Source organism: Mustela lutreola, chromosome 8 (assembly GCF_030435805.1).
Source record: "Mustela lutreola isolate mMusLut2 chromosome 8, mMusLut2.pri, whole genome shotgun sequence".
NCBI classification, from domain to species: domain Eukaryota; kingdom Metazoa; phylum Chordata; class Mammalia; order Carnivora; family Mustelidae; genus Mustela; species Mustela lutreola.
Genome location: NC_081297.1, coordinates 98,885,213 through 98,902,427, shown reverse-complemented (window position 1 = coordinate 98,902,427; position 17,215 = coordinate 98,885,213). Strand labels below are relative to the sequence as shown.

The 17,215-nt window shown below is 38.9% G+C and overlaps 1 protein-coding gene across 7 annotated transcripts in view; it reads left to right on the top strand.

The window, feature by feature from the left end:
- The window catches only part of RIMKLB (ribosomal modification protein rimK like family member B), an 82,399-nt gene that overhangs the window by 42,938 nt on the left and 22,246 nt on the right, over positions 1-17,215 (top strand). For all 7 annotated transcript variants that reach the window (XM_059186218.1, XM_059186216.1, XM_059186214.1 and 4 more), the window contains 2 exons: positions 12,419-12,649; positions 15,712-15,798. In XM_059186218.1, the coding sequence (XP_059042201.1) occupies positions 12,419-12,649; positions 15,712-15,798 (318 nt within the window). The remainder of the gene's footprint in view (positions 1-12,418; positions 12,650-15,711; positions 15,799-17,215) is intronic.

The following is a 17,215-nucleotide window of genomic DNA, read 5'->3' as shown; positions in this document are numbered from 1 at the left end:
TGCATCATTCCCCCCACCCCCCAACTGTTGTCCTCTTTAAAAACTCTCAAGTAGGGCTAGGATTTTATCCCGAGACTCAGATTATATTAAAGTGGGTTTTCAGCAAATGTTTCTGAACAGATGAAAGAAGGACTATATAAATGGAAGAGTCCCTTAAAGCTATTTTGTCTTTTTGTTTATCAATTTCAGGAAGTATTTCTCCTAAGATAATTATCTTAAAACTATATGTGGAAATGCTGAAGAGAATGTACTCAAACCTGCAGAGTTTGAATGTCCGCATCTATAAAATTTAAGGAGATGAATAATTTTATTTTTTTTAAGAGATGGATTATTTTAGTTAGTACCATCACATTTCTGTTAATTGGTGTCTTAGCTCTTTCTGCCAGTTTTTGGTATAGAGTTGGTTATATTGACCTCAGATTCTTTATTTGTTAAAGATACTTGGAAAAGAAACTACCAGTCACAACCTTCAATAAAGGTGCTTTTATAAAATGGACAGTGATAATTTGATTGCTTGTTTACCTGCTTTTGGTTTCCCTCTTCTTTTCTCTTCTTTAAAACTTTTCTTCATTTTATTTAAGTCAGAAAAAACCCTACCAAATAGTTCACCCACTTTCTGTCTTTTTTTAAAGATTTCATTTATTTGATACACAGCAAGAGGGAATACAAGCAGGGGGAGTGGGAAAGGGAGAAGCAGGCTTCCTGCTGAGCAAGGTGTTGCTGGGCTGGATTCCAGGACTCTGGATCGTGACCGGAGCCGAAGGCAGACGCTTAACGACTGAGCCACCCAGGTGCCCACTCTCTCTTAAAACATATGACTGTTAGCTGCAGTGCAGCAGTGCTCAGGGATGATGAGGTAGACTATTAACAGTAGTTAATTGTTTCTTTCTCTGCCACTGGTGAGGGATCTGAAAAGGAATTTTCATCATTCCCAAAAGGACTTACCTTTGAGAAAAATAATTTTGTCTCTACCTGAGATTATTAGCTAAGACTGAGAAACAAATTGTAGGGCAAAAGGATTGCTGAGAAGGGTTAAAGAAGGATATTTTGATAGGAAACACAAAATATATCCTGTTAGGAAGCAAGTAAGCAAATAGGAAAGACATCATATATATTCTTTGTCGAATGGATTCTTAGTATTCCAGTTTTTGGTGTTTGATAATTAGTAGCTATTTGAATTCTTACCCAATTTTAATAAAGACTTTCCAGTGTTTTATATAATTCTTCAGAATTATCTGTCCTTTTGTACTATAAATTCCCATTATCCAATTGTGCTCTTTGAAATTTAGGTAATTTTCTTACTTCATTTTGACAGTTTGGAACCTGGTCAGAGAAACAAACCAGTAATTAAAAAAAAAAAAATTTAAGAGGACATTTCTCATTTGTTAGATATATGTGAAGACAGATATGCAATTTGTATTTAATGGTAGGCATTAATCCTGTGTGACCAATTGGAAAATGGGTTTTAATGTCTTGAGTATCATAAAATGTTCTTAATTATTATTATTATTGTTTTTTGGTGATATGACTCTTTGAGATTTTAAAATGAGGGAAATACCACTTTTTGGTGGTAAATTTTCAGTAGTTTTGTCAGTTAAGTATTGGAACAGTTTCCTGGAGTGTTGACCCAAACAATTATATTTTTTTATGTGAATTTAGCTGGGAGTATGGAGCTCAAACTTGTTAATCTCTTATACTGTAAATTTACTTTTTCTAACTAGAACTCACAGACTGAGAAACATTTCACGTCCTAGATTTGGTTGTGATTACCTTTAGCAAGCTATTCTAGCTATTAGTTACTTTTCCGTTCTCACTTCTTCCAAGATGAGCTAATAAGTAATTTTACTGCACTAATAACATTTTGAACATAAATGGCAAGGAAAGTAGGATAGCAGTGGAACAGTAAATGAACTTTCAGTATTGGTGAAAGGATGAAAAACTATTAACAAATAAGAGAGGAAAGCTGTGCAACAAACACTGGAGATTTTTTTTTTAATTTGATTTATTTATTGGACAGAGAGATCGATCCATCACAAGTAGGCAGAGAGGCAGGCAGGGAGGGGGAAACAGGCTCCCTGCTGAGCAGAGAGCCTGATGTGGGGCTCAATCCCAGGACCTTGAGACCATGACCTGAACCAAAGGCAGAGGTTGAATCCATTGAGCCACCCAGGTACCATGACCCAGGAGATTTTTAAATAGGAATGACCAGTATCAGTTTTCTCTAGATGAATTTGATATGATGTCTTGGTTTTGGCCCCCACTCAACCCCCACCTTGTATTTAAAGTTTATTTTTTTTTTTTTAAAGATTTTATTTATTTTATTTGACAGGCAGAGATCACAAGCAGGCAGAGAGGTAGAGGCAGGTAGAGAGAGAAGGAAGCAGGCTCCCTGCCGAGCAGAGAGCCCGATGTGGGGCTCAATCCCAGGACCCTGGGATGATGACCTGAGCCGAAGGCAGAGGCTTTAACCCACTGAGCCACCCAGGCGCCCCTGTATTTAAAGTTGTAAGTGAATAGAGAAGTTGAAAGAAAAGAATTACGGGCAGCTATATTCTCGATGCCTAGATGGAGTGTTCAGTAGTAACCTTTTGTTCTTTATGTCTCTTTATCCTAATATGTATAAATATTATATACATTAAACACAGCTTTTTGAGAGAGTTATTAGCCTTTTACAATAAGTAGCTATTTTCAAGTTCCCCCTAAATGTTTCAGTATCTGTAGCTAAAAAAGTAAGGACACTGTCCTGTATACTTTAATACCATTAGCGCACCTTAAGAAATGAGTAACTCTTTAATGGCATCTGATACTTTATTTATTTATTTCATTAAAAAAATATTTTATTTATTTGACAGACAGTGATCACAAGTAGGCAGAGAGGCAGGCAGAGAGAGAGAAGGAAGCAGGCTCCCCACCGAGCAGAGAGCCTGATGCGGGGCTTGATCTCAGGAACCCGGGATCATGACCTGAGCTGAAGGCAGTGGCCCTAACCCACTGAGCCACCCAGGCACCCCTGGCATCTGATAATTTAGAGTTGGATATTTATAGCTGAATCTAAATATCTTTCAGTTATTCTTTTTAGATCAGGCTCTGTAAGGGTCTATGCAAAGGTATTTGGATGTAATGTCTTGGTCTTTCTAGAGTTAGAAAGACCAAGAGATGGTTTTTCGATTTTTTTCTTCAGTGACATCAAATTTTTCAAGTGATCGGAACAGTTATCTTTAATGTCTCATACTCTGGGTTTGTCTGATAGTTTCCTTGTGATGTCTGCCTTCTGAAGTTTCCTGTGAATTGGCGTGATTACATACATGTTATGCATTTTGAGCAAAAAATGACTGACAGGGTGATGGTAGGTACTTCATAGTGCATTTAACCAGGAGGCACAAAATGGCTGTTTGTCACTGATAGTGATGCTGAGTTTGGTTCCTGGGTAAGTAATCTGTGTGGTCTATTACAAAAATCTATTTTTACTTTTTGCCTAGCAAATCTCTGATATTTTAGCACTATACAAATATTCATCGATCTTTTCTTAATGCTTTTAACATCTTTGATCTTTGCCTGATTCACTTGCTGCATGAGGGTTTCAAATTTTGTTACTCTATGTTAATGGCATTCATCTCCAAAAAAGAGCTTTTCTTAGTAAACTGTAGTTCCTGCAGAAATGGTGGGATAAATGTAATTTTTCCTTAACTACTTGTTTTTAGAATAAGGAATTATGTAGTAGTCCCTTAAGTGATAGCAAATGAGGCCCTTTTTTTGGTCCTTCTCTATAAATATTATGAATTCATGAACTTTTTTTTTTTTTTTTTAATTTAAAATGTTATCAGCTGGGGTGTCTGGGTGGCTCAGTGGGTTAAAGCTTCTGCCTTCGGCTCGGGTCATGATCCGAGGGTCCTGGGATCGAGCTCCACATCGGGCTCTCTGCTCAGCATGGAGCCTGCTTCCTCCTCTCTCTCTGCCTGCATCTCTGCCTACTTATTATCTGTCTGTCAAATAAATAAAATCTTTAAAAAAATGTTATTAGTTAATTGACCTTTTTGATGGTCATATCATCTGAAATTTGGCTAATTTTGAACCCCTCCAAACTGTCACTTGTGTTTTAGGGACACATCTCCCTTAGTCTTTGAGTGCTTCATGATCTCTGACATAAGAGATTGTGTGGGTTTTTAATTGTGCACATACAGTGTTTTCACTTAAAACTTCCAGTTAAAATTCTGACAGTTTTTTTTTCTTTTTGAAGATAAAATATTCAGAGCCACAATAAATAAATAAAATTCTTAAAATTCTGTAAGCTCTAAGTATCTCAGAAATCCTTAAGAATCCTCTGGAACATTAGAAGATGGAAAAAAGGGGTGCCTGGGTGGCTCAGTGGGTTAAATAAAGCCTTTGCCTTCGGCTGAGGTCATGGTCCCAGGGTCCTGGGATTGAGCCCCACATTGGGCTCTCTGCTCAGTGGGGAGCCTGCCTTCCCCGCCCCCCGCCTGCCTTTCTGCCTACTTGTGAGCTCTGTCAAATAAATAAATAAAATCTTAAAAAAAAAAAAAAAGAAGATGGAAAAAAAAATATCAGTCAGAAAAGAACCAATTTCTTGTTTCCTGAGGACAAAAACACTAGTGCCCCTCTCCCCACCAAAAAAACTGCTAGTACTTACTCTTATTGGTATAGCCAAATTCTACTCTCAGAAAGGACAGGTTTACATTAGAGCTACATAAGAGATTCTCCACTTAATTTTTAGCAAGGAGATTGTTAATATCCCAAAAGAATCATTCAGCTTGGAAAATAATCAGCCCATAACACCTTTTCACAAAAACAGTAGGCTTTTAATATGTAACAGACTTTGAAAAAAAATTTTTTTTTCATCATAAGTATACTTTTTACTATCACCTTTTTCCCTGTCCCTTACCTGCCCACCCTTCTGGTAACCATCAATTTGTTATCCATAGTTGAGAGTCTCTTTGTCTCTTTTTTTCCTTTGCTCATTTGTTTTGTTTCTTAAATTCCACATATGAGTGAGATCATATATTTCTTTCTCTGACTGACTCAACTTCATTTAGCATAATACTCTCTGGTTCCATCCATGTCATTGTGAATGGCAAGATTTCATTCTTTTTTATGGCTGAATAATAACTCATTTTATATATATGCCACATCTTCTGTAGCCATTCATCTATCAGTGGACACTGGGGCTGCTTTCATAGTTCAGCTATTGTAAATAGTGCTCCAATAAACAGAGGGGTGCATGTATCCCTTTGAATTACTGTTGTTGAATTTTTTGGTAAATACCCTGTCTATACAATTCTGGATCATAGGGTACTTCCATTTTTACCTTTTGAGGAACCTCCATATTGTTTCCCACAGCAGTTGCACTAATTTGCACTCCCACCAACAGTGCAAGAGTGTTCTTTTTTCTTTTTTTTTTTTTTTTTTTTTTTTTAAATGCAGAGGGTTTTATTTATTTATTTATTTATTTGACAGAGAGAAATCGGAGAGGCAGGCAGAGAGAGAGAGAGAGGGAAGCAGGCTCCCTGCTGAGCAGAGAGCCCGATGCGGGACTCGATCCCAGGACCCTGAGATCACGACCTGAGCCAAAGGCAGCGGCTTAACCCACTGAGCCACCCAGGCGCCCCAAGAGTGTTCTTTTTTCTCAAAATCTATGCCAACACTTTTTTCTACTTTTTTTTTTTTTTTTAAGTAGGCCCCATACCCAGCATAGAGCCCACTGTAGGGCTTGACCTCATGACCCTGAGATCAAGACCTAAGCTGAGATCAGGAGTTGGGTACTTAACTGACTGAGCCACCCTGGTGCCCTTACATAATAAATTTTTTATGTCAAAAATAGAGGAATTTTGCTTTTCTAAGATTCACTTATTATGGGCTGTTAATGCTTGATCATGCACTTAATCTAAAATATAAACTCTGAAATACTTGTACTGAAATGTTCATCCCAGTCCAAAATAAAATTAGATGAACAGTTTCACAAGGTGAGGTTTAAGTTAAGTAAAAAAGGTAATATATTTCTGAGAAAGTGGAGTCAAATTGAGTGGTAGCACATTCATCTGCACTACCTGTTATATAATGAGTGTAGTAGAACTGTGGGGAAAATTCTACACATTTACATGCATGTATGTACTGAATAACAGGGATCTTATATTTCAGTTTTATAAGCTCTACATCAAAGATAATGGTAGCTTTTGCTAATAGTGCCCAAGAGATGAGTAACATTTAAGGCAGAGCTGTGAGAGAAGTTGCTTTGCCTTTTTGGGCTCATTGATTTGTACCTGCCCTTCTTTCTAGCCTTGGTTCACCTTCCACTTGTCTAAAATAATGAAGTGTTTGTTTCTGATAATAAGAGATGATGAATTTCTGTTCATCAGTAATACCCCATAGTGTAGTATGCAGATCTGCACTTTGGGTAAAGTACTCCCATACTCCCAAGTTTTGGTGGCAACAGGTTTCTATTGGTGGTGTGGACTAAGCGAGGGAGTATCTCCATTGCTTTCTTTAACTTTTATGTGTATTTTGAGAGAGAGAGAATGCACAAGGGAAGGGGAGAGAGTCCTAAGCAAATTTTGTGCTAAGCCTGACTTGGGGCTCGATCTCATGACCCAGAGATCACAACCTGAACTGAAACCAAGTTGACTGCTTAAGCAATTGTGCCAGCCAGGTGCCCTGAATTTACCACATTTCTTAAAAGTGCAGTTTAGGGAAATGCGATGAAAATGTAATGATGGTTGAATTTTTCTTTTGGCAATTGACAATATCTTTTTCTGATCACTCAAACTTCTTAGCATTCAGCCTTCCTATTTCTTCTGTTTTATTTAATGAATTTGATCATTCTCTCCTGATTATACTGACCTTTCTCGTTTTTCACAGTATTACTTAAAAGTAGATTTTCCTAGGGGCACCTGGGTGGCTTAGTGGTGAAGCATCTGCCTTCAGCTCAGGTCGTGATCCCCGGGTCCTTGCTGTGTGGGAATCCTGCTTCTCCCTCTCCCAGTCCAACTGCTTGTGTTCTCTCTGGCTGTCTCTCTCCCTTTCAAATAAAATCTTTTTTTTTTTTTTTTTAAGATTTTCCTAGTTTTTTGGCTGATTTTTCCCCCTTAGGTTTTCAGTTACTTTTCCTGACTTATTGAATCTACCAAATCTTGGTCTTAGGTTTCTTCACACCCCCCCCACCCTTTTCAGCCTATATATCCATTTCTTTAGCTATTATGTTGTGGGAAAATTCCAGTAAACAGACAAATAAGTAACTATGCTCACATGTATACATACTCCACATTACCAATATGAATTATGTACACATACATATGTATAGTTTTAACACACACTTCTGCCTACAGAATAGTTCTACTTTGATGTCCTCATGTTATCACCAAAATCTTTTATATCTGAATTCAGCATCTTTTGCCCTAAAATGGCTTTTCTTTTTTAAATTTCCCATTCTTCATGTCCTAGTTTAAAAACTTGTAACTCCCAGTCTGGTCATTAAGTTTCTTCTGACTTAAAAAAAAATGCTTTTTACATTTGCCTTTTGATGCAAGTCACTGAGAAAACCTAAGAAATGGAGAAGTGCAGGGGTGCCTGGGTGGCTCAGTCAGTTAAGCCTCTCTCTCTCTCTCTCTCTTTTTGTTAAGCCTCTGACTCTTGATTTCTGCTCAGGTTGTGATTTTGGGATCATGACACTATGTCTCAAATAAATAAAAAACTTTTTTTTTTTTTTAATGAGAAAGTGTGGGATTGCAGAAAACTGTGGTGCCAATCTCAAGATACTTGTAGCAGTACTATGAACAGTTACAAGAATCCCTGAATACACTGACAAAACCTCACATCTCCTGATGACCACCTACCTATGGTGCAGCTGACCCTGGAGGATAATGACTTCTACTTCTCTTTGACCTTTAAATTTTTGTGTAATTCTCTATTGGTGGTAGATTTTCAGAATTGAACCCTGCTGGTAAGGGAGTATGGGAAATGCTTCTAGATCCTGCCATATTGAGAAGGATTAAGCATCTGCCTTTGGCTCAGGTCATGAGATCCCAGGGTCCTGGGTTGGAGCCCCAAATCGGGCTCTCTGCTCAGCGGGAAGTCTACTTCTCCCTCTCCCACTCCACCAGCTTGTGTTCCTTCTCTTACTGTGTCTCTGTCTGTTAAATGGGTAAATAGAATTTTTGTAAAAGTGGGGGGCGGATAGTGTGAAGTATCAGCAGGTAGTATGCAGCGCATACCCTCAGTTCCTTTAGAACAAATATAAATTCTTTAGCTTAGAATTTTGTATCTAGCAATTCCAGATCTGAGTAGTTACCTGAGTGAAACAAAATCACTGTCTTGAAGATTTATCTGCATGCCCCGTGTTCAGTGCATTATTATTTATGATAGGTAAAACAGGAATAACCTAAGTGTCCATTGACAGATGAATGAATAAAGAAAATGTGATATATATGTACATATATTTGAATATTATTCAACCATTAAAAAGAATGAAATTCTGCCACTTGTGACAATATAGAGGACCTTGCAGGTATTATACTAAGAGAAATAAGTCACACAGGGAAAGGCAGATGCTGTACAATCTTAAATGTGGAATCAAAAAACAGCTGAACTCATATGTACAGATCATAGATACAGAAAACAGTTTGGTTGTTGTCAGTGGTGGGTAGTGGGATGGGGGAAATGGGAAATGATGATCAAATGGTACAGACTTCCAAGTTATAAGTAAATCTTAGGGATGTAGTGTTCAACTTGGTGACTGTGACTAACGATACAGTAATGTATATTTCTTTTTTAAAGAGAGCATGGGTGGGGAGGTGCAGAAGGGAACGGAGGGGTGCCTGGGTGGCTCAGTGGGTTAAAGCCTCTGCCTTTGGCTCAGGTCATGATCCCAAGGTCCTGGGATCAAGCACATCAGGCTCTCTGCTCAGTATGGAGCCTGCTTCCTCCTCTCTCTGCCTGCGTCTCTGCCTACTTGTGATCTCTGTCTGTCAGATAAATAAATAAAATCTTAAACAAAAAAAAAAAGGAAGGGAAGGGAGAGAGATAGAGAATCTTAAGCCGACTCCACACCCACTGTAGACCCTGATACAGGACTCAGTCTCACAACCCTGGGGTTAAGACCTGAGCTGAAATTAAGAGTTGGTCGCTCAACAGACTAAGTCATGCAGAGACTCCTATATTGTATATTTTAATGTTGCTAAGAGAGTAGATCTGATCACAGAAAATTTGTAATTGTGAGGTGATAGATGCAGTTATCCTTTCCCAATGTATTTCATGTAGTAAATCATTCTTTTGTACACCTAAAACTAATACAGTATTATGTGGCAGTGATACCTTAATAAAAACCTTGGGCTTTTCATGTTTGACACCTTAAATGACCAGCCTTATTTTTTACATTCTGTCAGTAAAAATTGTAGTTGTTTGTTGTTTTTTAAAAAGATTTATTTATTTGACAGTCAGAGATCACAAGTAGGCAGAGAAGCAGGCAGAGAGAGGGGGAGAAGCAGGCTTCCTGCCGAGCCCAATGGAGGACTCGATCCCAGGACCTTGAGATCATGACCTGAGCCAAAGACAGGGGCTTTAACCCACTGAGCCACCCAGGTGCTCCTGTAAAAATTGTAGTTGAACCACGTATTTTTTTTTTCTTTAAAAGGTTTTATTTATTTATTTGACAGAGATCACAAGCAGGCAGAGAGGCAGGCAGAGAGAGAGGAGGAAGCAGGCTCCCCGCTGAGCAGAGAGCCCGATGCAGGGCTCGATCCCAGAACCCTGAGATCATGACCTGAGCTGAAGGCAGAGGCTTAACCCACTGAGCCACCCAGGCGCCCCGAACCACATATTTTTCTTACTGATCTTTTACTCTGTGACTTCCAGCTCACGTAATGTGAAGTTTTCTTCCTCTTTTCTTTAAACACACACATACCTAACTCAGGTGTTAATCTACTTTTCTCTCCTATATCAGAACTTCCACATTTAAAAGTGTCTCTCCCACTAGAATGGATTCTTCTAACAATAAGGACCTGCCTTATTTGCCAATCTATTTCTAATCTTTACAAAATAATCTGACACACAGTAATTGCTTAATAGTAAGTGAATGAGTAAGATATTGGTTATATGGTTTATCTCTGAAAGGATAGAATTCCAGTTAATTCACTAAAAAGAGAAGGAAATAAAACTTTAAATGTACTGACAGAGGAAGAGGTCTCTGATATAATTTTGAGTGATGAGAGAGAGTAAAATATCTTAAATATTTTTCTATACTTAGCAGTGGGAAAAATATATACCACTGTTAACACTGAGTACCGGGGCACCGGGGTGGCTCAGTGGGTTAAAGCTGCTGCCTTCGGTTCAGGCCATGATCCCAGGACCCCAGGATCCTGGGATCAAGCCTTGCATTGGGCTCTCTGCTCAGCGGGGAGGCTGTTTCCTCCTCTCTGTCTCTGCCAGCCTCTTTGCCTACTTGTGATCTCTGTCTATCAAATAAATAAAATCTTTAAAAAACAAAACAAAACACTGAGTACCTAGGATGTTGATTGGGAGCTAAATACATTATATATTTTTTGTATTTGAATGTTTTAAAACAAGCATACTATTTTTTAATGCAAACAGGTTTTTTTTTAAGACTTGATAATTTTTTTTTTAAGATTTTATTTTTTTATTTGACAGACAGAGATCACAGGTAGGCAGAGAGGCAGGCAGAGAGAGAGAGAGGAGGAAGCAGGCTCCCTGCGGAGCAGAGAGTCCGATGTGGGGCTTGATCCTAGGAACCCGGGATCATGACCTGAGCCGAAGGCAGAGGGTTTAACCCACTGAGCCACCCAGGCACCACAAGACTTTATAATTTTTAAGTAATCTTATACCCAACTTAGGGCTCAGACTTACAACCTGGAGAACAAGGGTTACATGCAGTCCCAAGGAGACTCCTGGGCTCCCAGGTTTTGGATTTTTTTTTTTTTAAGATTTTATTTATTTATTTGACAGAGAGAGATCACAAGTAGGCAGAGAGGCAGGCAGAGAGAGAGGAAGGGAAGCAGGCTCCCTGCTGAGCAGAGAGCCCGACACAGGACTCGATCCCAGGACCCTGAGATCATGACCTGAGCCGAAGGCAGCGGCTTAACCCACTGAGCCACCCAGGTGCCCTTGGGTTTTTTTTTTTAAAGAATACATTTTAACAGGTGTTGAATAAAATGCAACACCTAGGTATAAATTCATAACAAAAACCATAAAAGAAGGCAACTTCCTTTTTTTGCTTTATCTAAAATGAACACATAAAATTAATAGAGTTAATTTAATGTTAGCATACAGTGTCGTATTAATTTCAGATGTACAGTGTAGTGCTTCAATTCCATACATCGATTTGCCTTTTTTAAATATATTTTCTTAAGATTTTATTTATTTATTTGACAGAGATCACAAGTAGGCAGAGAGGCAGGCAGATGTTGGGCTCTGTCCCAGGACCCTGAGATCATGACCCAAGCCAAAGGCAGAGGCTTAACCCACTTAGCCACCCAGGCACCCCCTTTTTAAGTATTTATAAGTAATTTCTAGTCGCAGCATTGGGGCTGGAACCTACAACCCTGAGATCGAGTCACAGGCTGTACCAACTGAGCCAGCCAGGTGTCCCAAGATTTGCTTTTTAAACATTCAAGTGCCAGTTTTCACTACTACTACTACTACTACTACTACTACTACTACTACTACTTCTTCTTCTTCTTCTTCTTCTTCTTCTTCTTCTTCTTCTTCTTCTTCTCCTTCTCCTTCTCCTTCTCCTTCTCCTTCCTTCCTTCTTCTTCTTTCTTCTTCTTCTTCTTCTTTCTTCTTCTTTTCATCATCATCAAGATTTTATTTATTTATTTGACAGGGAGAGATCACAGGTAGGCAGAGAGGCAGGCAGAGGGTGGGGAGAAGCAGGCTCCCCACTGTGCAGGGAGCCCGATATGGCACTTGATCCCAGGATCCTGAGATCATGACCTGAGCTGAAGGCAGAGGCTTAACCTGCTGAGCCACCCAGGCGCCCCCCCAACTTTTTTTAAAATTCAGCATATATATCTGGACTTTTTTTTTTTTGTCTCTGAACATAGAGATTATGACGGTCTTTTTAGTTTTATTAAGTAAGCTCTACACTTGATGTGGGGCCTTGAATGTATGATTCTGAGATCAAGAGTCCTAGGCTCTACCACCTGAGCCAGCCAGGTGCCCCATGACTTTTTTTTAAAGGCTTTTTGGGGTTTCATTTTATTGACACATACTAATTTAATCACTGCAGGAATTTTTCTCAAGTTTTCTTTTTTCTTGTAAAGAATATAAGGAATAGACGTCTTGTTCCAGTGAAATCTTAACAAAATTGTACTTTTAGTTTTGTGATCCAAACTCTTAAATATTTTGGTATATTCCCTTTTAATAATCTTGGCTTCATTCCTATGTATTTCAGGTCTTCGGATCAATGGAGAACTAATAACTGCCTATCCCCAAGTGGTGGTAGTGAGAGTACCAACCCCTTGGGTGCAAAGTGATAGTGACATAACTGTTTTGCGCCATTTAGAGAAGATGGGATGTCGGTTGATGAACCGACCTCAAGCCATCCTGAACTGTGTTAATAAATTTTGGACTTTTCAAGAGTTGGCTGGCCATGGTGTTCCTCTGCCAGATACTTTCTCTTATGGTAAGTGCACTAATAAGAATTTATAGCCCAAGTTTTACACCACTTATAGTTCCGAAAGCTGTACTAAATTAATAGGGTTATGTGATATAAGGAAATTGTGAACATGAAGGAATTTCTTACAGAAATAGCTTTCAGTCTTAACAAACTGGGCCCAAGAATTATATATTCTGCGTTAAGATTTAATTCAATGATATTGTAGAGTGGATTTAGTAAACTGTTTGTAAAGGGCCAAATAGTAAATATTTTGCACTTTCTGGGCTGTAAGTTCTTTCTTGTGGCCCTCAGTAATGCTGTTGTAGTGTGAAAGCTGTGCTCCAATAAAACTTCATTAAAAAAAAAAAAAAGACACTGGACCAAATCTGTCTTAAAGGCCTTAGTTTGCCAATGCCATGGTAAAAGATAATACAATTTGGTGACATCTCTGTTTAATGTCTGATTATATTTATCAGCATTTTCATGATAATTCTTCAAAAATTGTTTTCTTTTAAGAAAATGACAGTATTCTAGATATACTTGAAAACCAGTGCTCCAAAACTGCCTATGGTAAAGGTAAAGGGTCTTTTTTTTTTTTTTAAAGACCAACATGCTGTGTTTCAGTACTTCTTTTTTTTTTTTTTTTTTTTTTTATAAAGATTTTGTTTATTTATTTGACAGAGAGAGACACAGTGAGAGAGGGAACACAAGCAGGGGGAATGGGAGTGGAAGAAGGAGAAGCAGGCTTCCCGCTGAGCAGGGAGCCCGATGCGGGGCTTGATCCCAGGACCCTGGTATCATGATCTGAGCCGAAGGCAGCTGCTTAACAACTGAGCCATCAAGGTGCCCCTTTGGTTCAGTACTCTTATGAAATATGATAAAAATGTCTGAGCAATGCAAGATGGCTATACAAGCTTCCAGTGCTACTCTTTTCATATTTATCTGGTCACATATCAGTAGTGGAGAAGTTACAAGCAGGCACAGGTTACCGGACACTTTTGAGTAGCACTGCCATAAATAATACTATGTTAGTATATTTCCTATCTGTCCATTTCTTTTGTTTGGAAAGGATCAGACTTGCTATAAATTATCACAATTTTCCATAAAGACAATTCTTCAAATAAATGTTCAGTAGTGTTCTTGGAGAGTTAATGAGGCCTCTTTAAAAAAAAAAAAAGATTTATTTATGAGTGAGAGAACACGCACACGCACGCACGTGTGGGGAGGAGCTGTTGGAAAGGGATGTGCAAATTCTGCACTGAGTTTGGAGCCCGACACAGGGCTCAGTCTCATGACCCTGAGATTGTGACCTGAGCCAAAATTTAGAGTTAGACATTTAACTGAGTGAGTCACTCAGGGGCCCCAACTTAAATATTTTATAGAAAGGAGCTCCCCAAGTCTGTATGGCATGTGTGGATATAGTTGATGATTTTAGCAATTGCACAAGAAGAGACAATATGAATAGTTTGAGAATTCTGTCAGATGCTTTTGGGATCTAGCTTATATTAGGGGTCTATACTTTGGATTTCAGGAAAGTGGAAAGGAGAAAAGGGTTAAACAAATTAACAAATGTTACTTATACTCTAATGTTGAAGGTTTAAAATTAGGAGACAGAATCATCTTAATGTCTCTAAGCTGCAAATGTATGATATTGCAGTTGATTAATGAACTTTTTCTGGGTTAAATTCTTTTATATCACCATGCTGAGTTTTTATAGCTGTAGTTCATTTTTGCTCTAATCTTGTTACTGTATCATTTGTTTTTAGGCAATAAAAACAGTAAAGGATAAAACTTAACTAATGGGTACTGGGTGGCTCAGTGTAGAAAGAACTCTGATTAATGGAGATAAGAAAAATTAATTTGTAAGTTTCATGAGAGGGAGAGAACACAGGTAGCATCAACCTTGGATAAGTCTTGTAAACAGACTTAGTCTTCTGTTTCTTAATCTAAACTGGGCAATGAGTACACTGAAGAAGAACTTGGTGCTTCTGTTATCTTGTGTAGCGGAAGAATAAGGGATAAAAATATAAAATACTGTATAGAATTAGGTAATTGAGTGGAAAGATAATTAATTTTTTAAGTTTGATATTAGAATATTTATAGTTTAAGATAGCTTTCATCTTTTTTTTTTTTTTTTAATAAGTGTGTGTTGTTTTTTTTTTTTTTTAAGGATTTTATTTATTTATTTGACAGAGAGATCACAAGTAGGCAGAGAGGGAAGCAGGCTCTCCACTGAGCAGAGAGCCTGATGCAGGGCTCGATCCCAGGACCCTGAGATCATGACCTGAACCGAAGGCAGAGGTTTAACCCACTGAGCCACCCAGGCGCCCCCTTTCATCCATTTTAAAAGGGGTTATTTTAAACTAGTATTTAACTGTTCTTACAGCTTTTTTTTTTCTTTTTTAATACCTATTTATTTATTGATTTGACAGGGAGAGAGAGAGGGATCACAAATAGGCAGAGGCAGGCAGAGAGAGAGGGGGAAGCAGGCTCCCCGCCAAGCAGAGAGCTGGATGCGGGGCTCGATCCCAGGACCCTGAGATCACAACCCGAGGCAAAGGCAGAGGCTTTAACCCACTGAGCCACCCAGGCACCCCTCCTTACAGCTTTTTAAAGTAGGCTCCATGATGTGCATGGGGCTTGAATTCAGAACTGTGAGATCATGAGGTCAAGACCTGACCTGAGATCGAGAGTTGGATGTTTAACTGCCTGAGCCACCCAGGCAGTTTTAACTTTTCTTTTTTTAAAAAAAAAAAATATTTTGTTCATTTATTAGCGTGTGAGAGAGAACGAGAGTGAGTAGTTGGGAGAGGGAGGAGCAGACTCCCAACTGAGCAGGGAGCCTGATGCAGGGCTCAATCCCAGGATCCCAGGATCATGTCCTGAACCGAAGGCAGATGCTCAACTGACTGAGCCACCCAGGTGCCCTAGGCACCTGTCAACTTTTAATAACTTTCTTTAAGAAAAACAAAATTTAGCCATCAGGTTCTTAATCTTCTACCTTCTCTGTGTTGCTTACTTTAGTATAGATAAAACTTATCACAAAACACCTGTGTTACTGTTCTTAATTTCTTTTTTGTTCAAACCAGGCGGTCATGAAAATTTTGCTAAAATGATTGATGAAGCAGAAGTACTGGAGTTTCCAATGGTAGTGAAGAATACACGAGGTCATAGAGGTGTGTATGAATTGTTCCTATGGTACATCATTTTGAAATTACTCTTGAGAATTAATAATGAGGTTGGTTATACAAAACAAAACAAATTTTTCTTAATCTGATCAATGCTATTATTATTTTCTTTGTATTTTCTCATGGTTATTGACTAGACAGTCTTACCAGTTGAAATATATAGCTTTTGAAGGACTTCGGGAGAATAAAAGGAAATTGTTGGTGCATGGTACTTCAGGCTTCTAGAAGTCTGTTTTGGCTAGAAGCGATTTCTATTCATTTAGTGGTTGTCCTGTAGATTTTAAGGTGCATATTTAATTTAGACCAACTTTCAAATTATATCTTTATCTTCCTCTTTAATAATGCAAGGACCTTAGATCACTAATTCCAGTGATCCCTGTCCCAATTTATATAGCTTGAAAACTTAAGTATATAAAGTAAAGCTATGAAGCTACAGAAGAAAGTATATAAAGATATCTTAATGACTTCAAGTAAGGATTTACTTTTTTTTAAAATTTATTTGACAGAGAGAGATCAAGTAAGCAGAGAGGCAGGCAGAGAGAGAGAGAGAGGGAAGCAGGCTCCCCGCTGAGCAGAGAGCCCGATGCAGGACTCATTCACAGAGCCCTGAGACAAAGACAGAGAGCACAAGTAGGCAGAGAGAGAGGAGGAAGAAGGCTTCCCGCTGAGCAGAGAACCTGATGTGAGGCTTGATCCCGTGACCCTGAGATCATGACCTGAGCTGAAGGCAGAGGTTTTAACCCACTGAGCCACCCAGGCGCCCCCAGAGTAAGGATTTCTTAAGGCATAACATTTTCATGAATCCAAGTACTTCATAAAGCTTAATGCCTTGACAGTATGGCAGCCAAGAAGTCTTAGGGCTCCACAGAGAGGCTCCAATGAACACAGAAGCTGCATGATCTCTTATGAATTAGCCTCAGAAGTCATACAGAAAAGGTTCTGCTGTGTTCCGTTGGTCGAAGCAATCACAGGCCCTCCTTGATTCAAAGGGACAAAGATTCCCCCCTCTTCTTCGTGGGAAGAATGTCAAAGGATTCATACCCTTTTTTTTTTTTTTTTTAAGGATGTTATTTATTTATTTATTTATTTATTTATTTATTTGATAGAGAGAGAGAAAGAGAGAGAGAGCACACGATCTTAAGCGGGCACTGGGACAGAGGAAGAGAGGGAGCGTAATGCAGGGCTGATCCTAGGATTCTAGCATCATGATCTGTGTTGAAGGTAGATACTTAACTGACTTAGCCACACAAGTGCCCCATACCGGTGTTTGAAAAACAGCCACTTCTGGGCACCTGGGTGGCTCAATGGGTTAAGCCTCTGTCTTCGGCTCAGGTCATGATCTCAGGGTCCTGGGATTGAGTCCCTGCTGAGCAGAGAGCCTACTTCTCCTCTCTGCCTCTCTGCC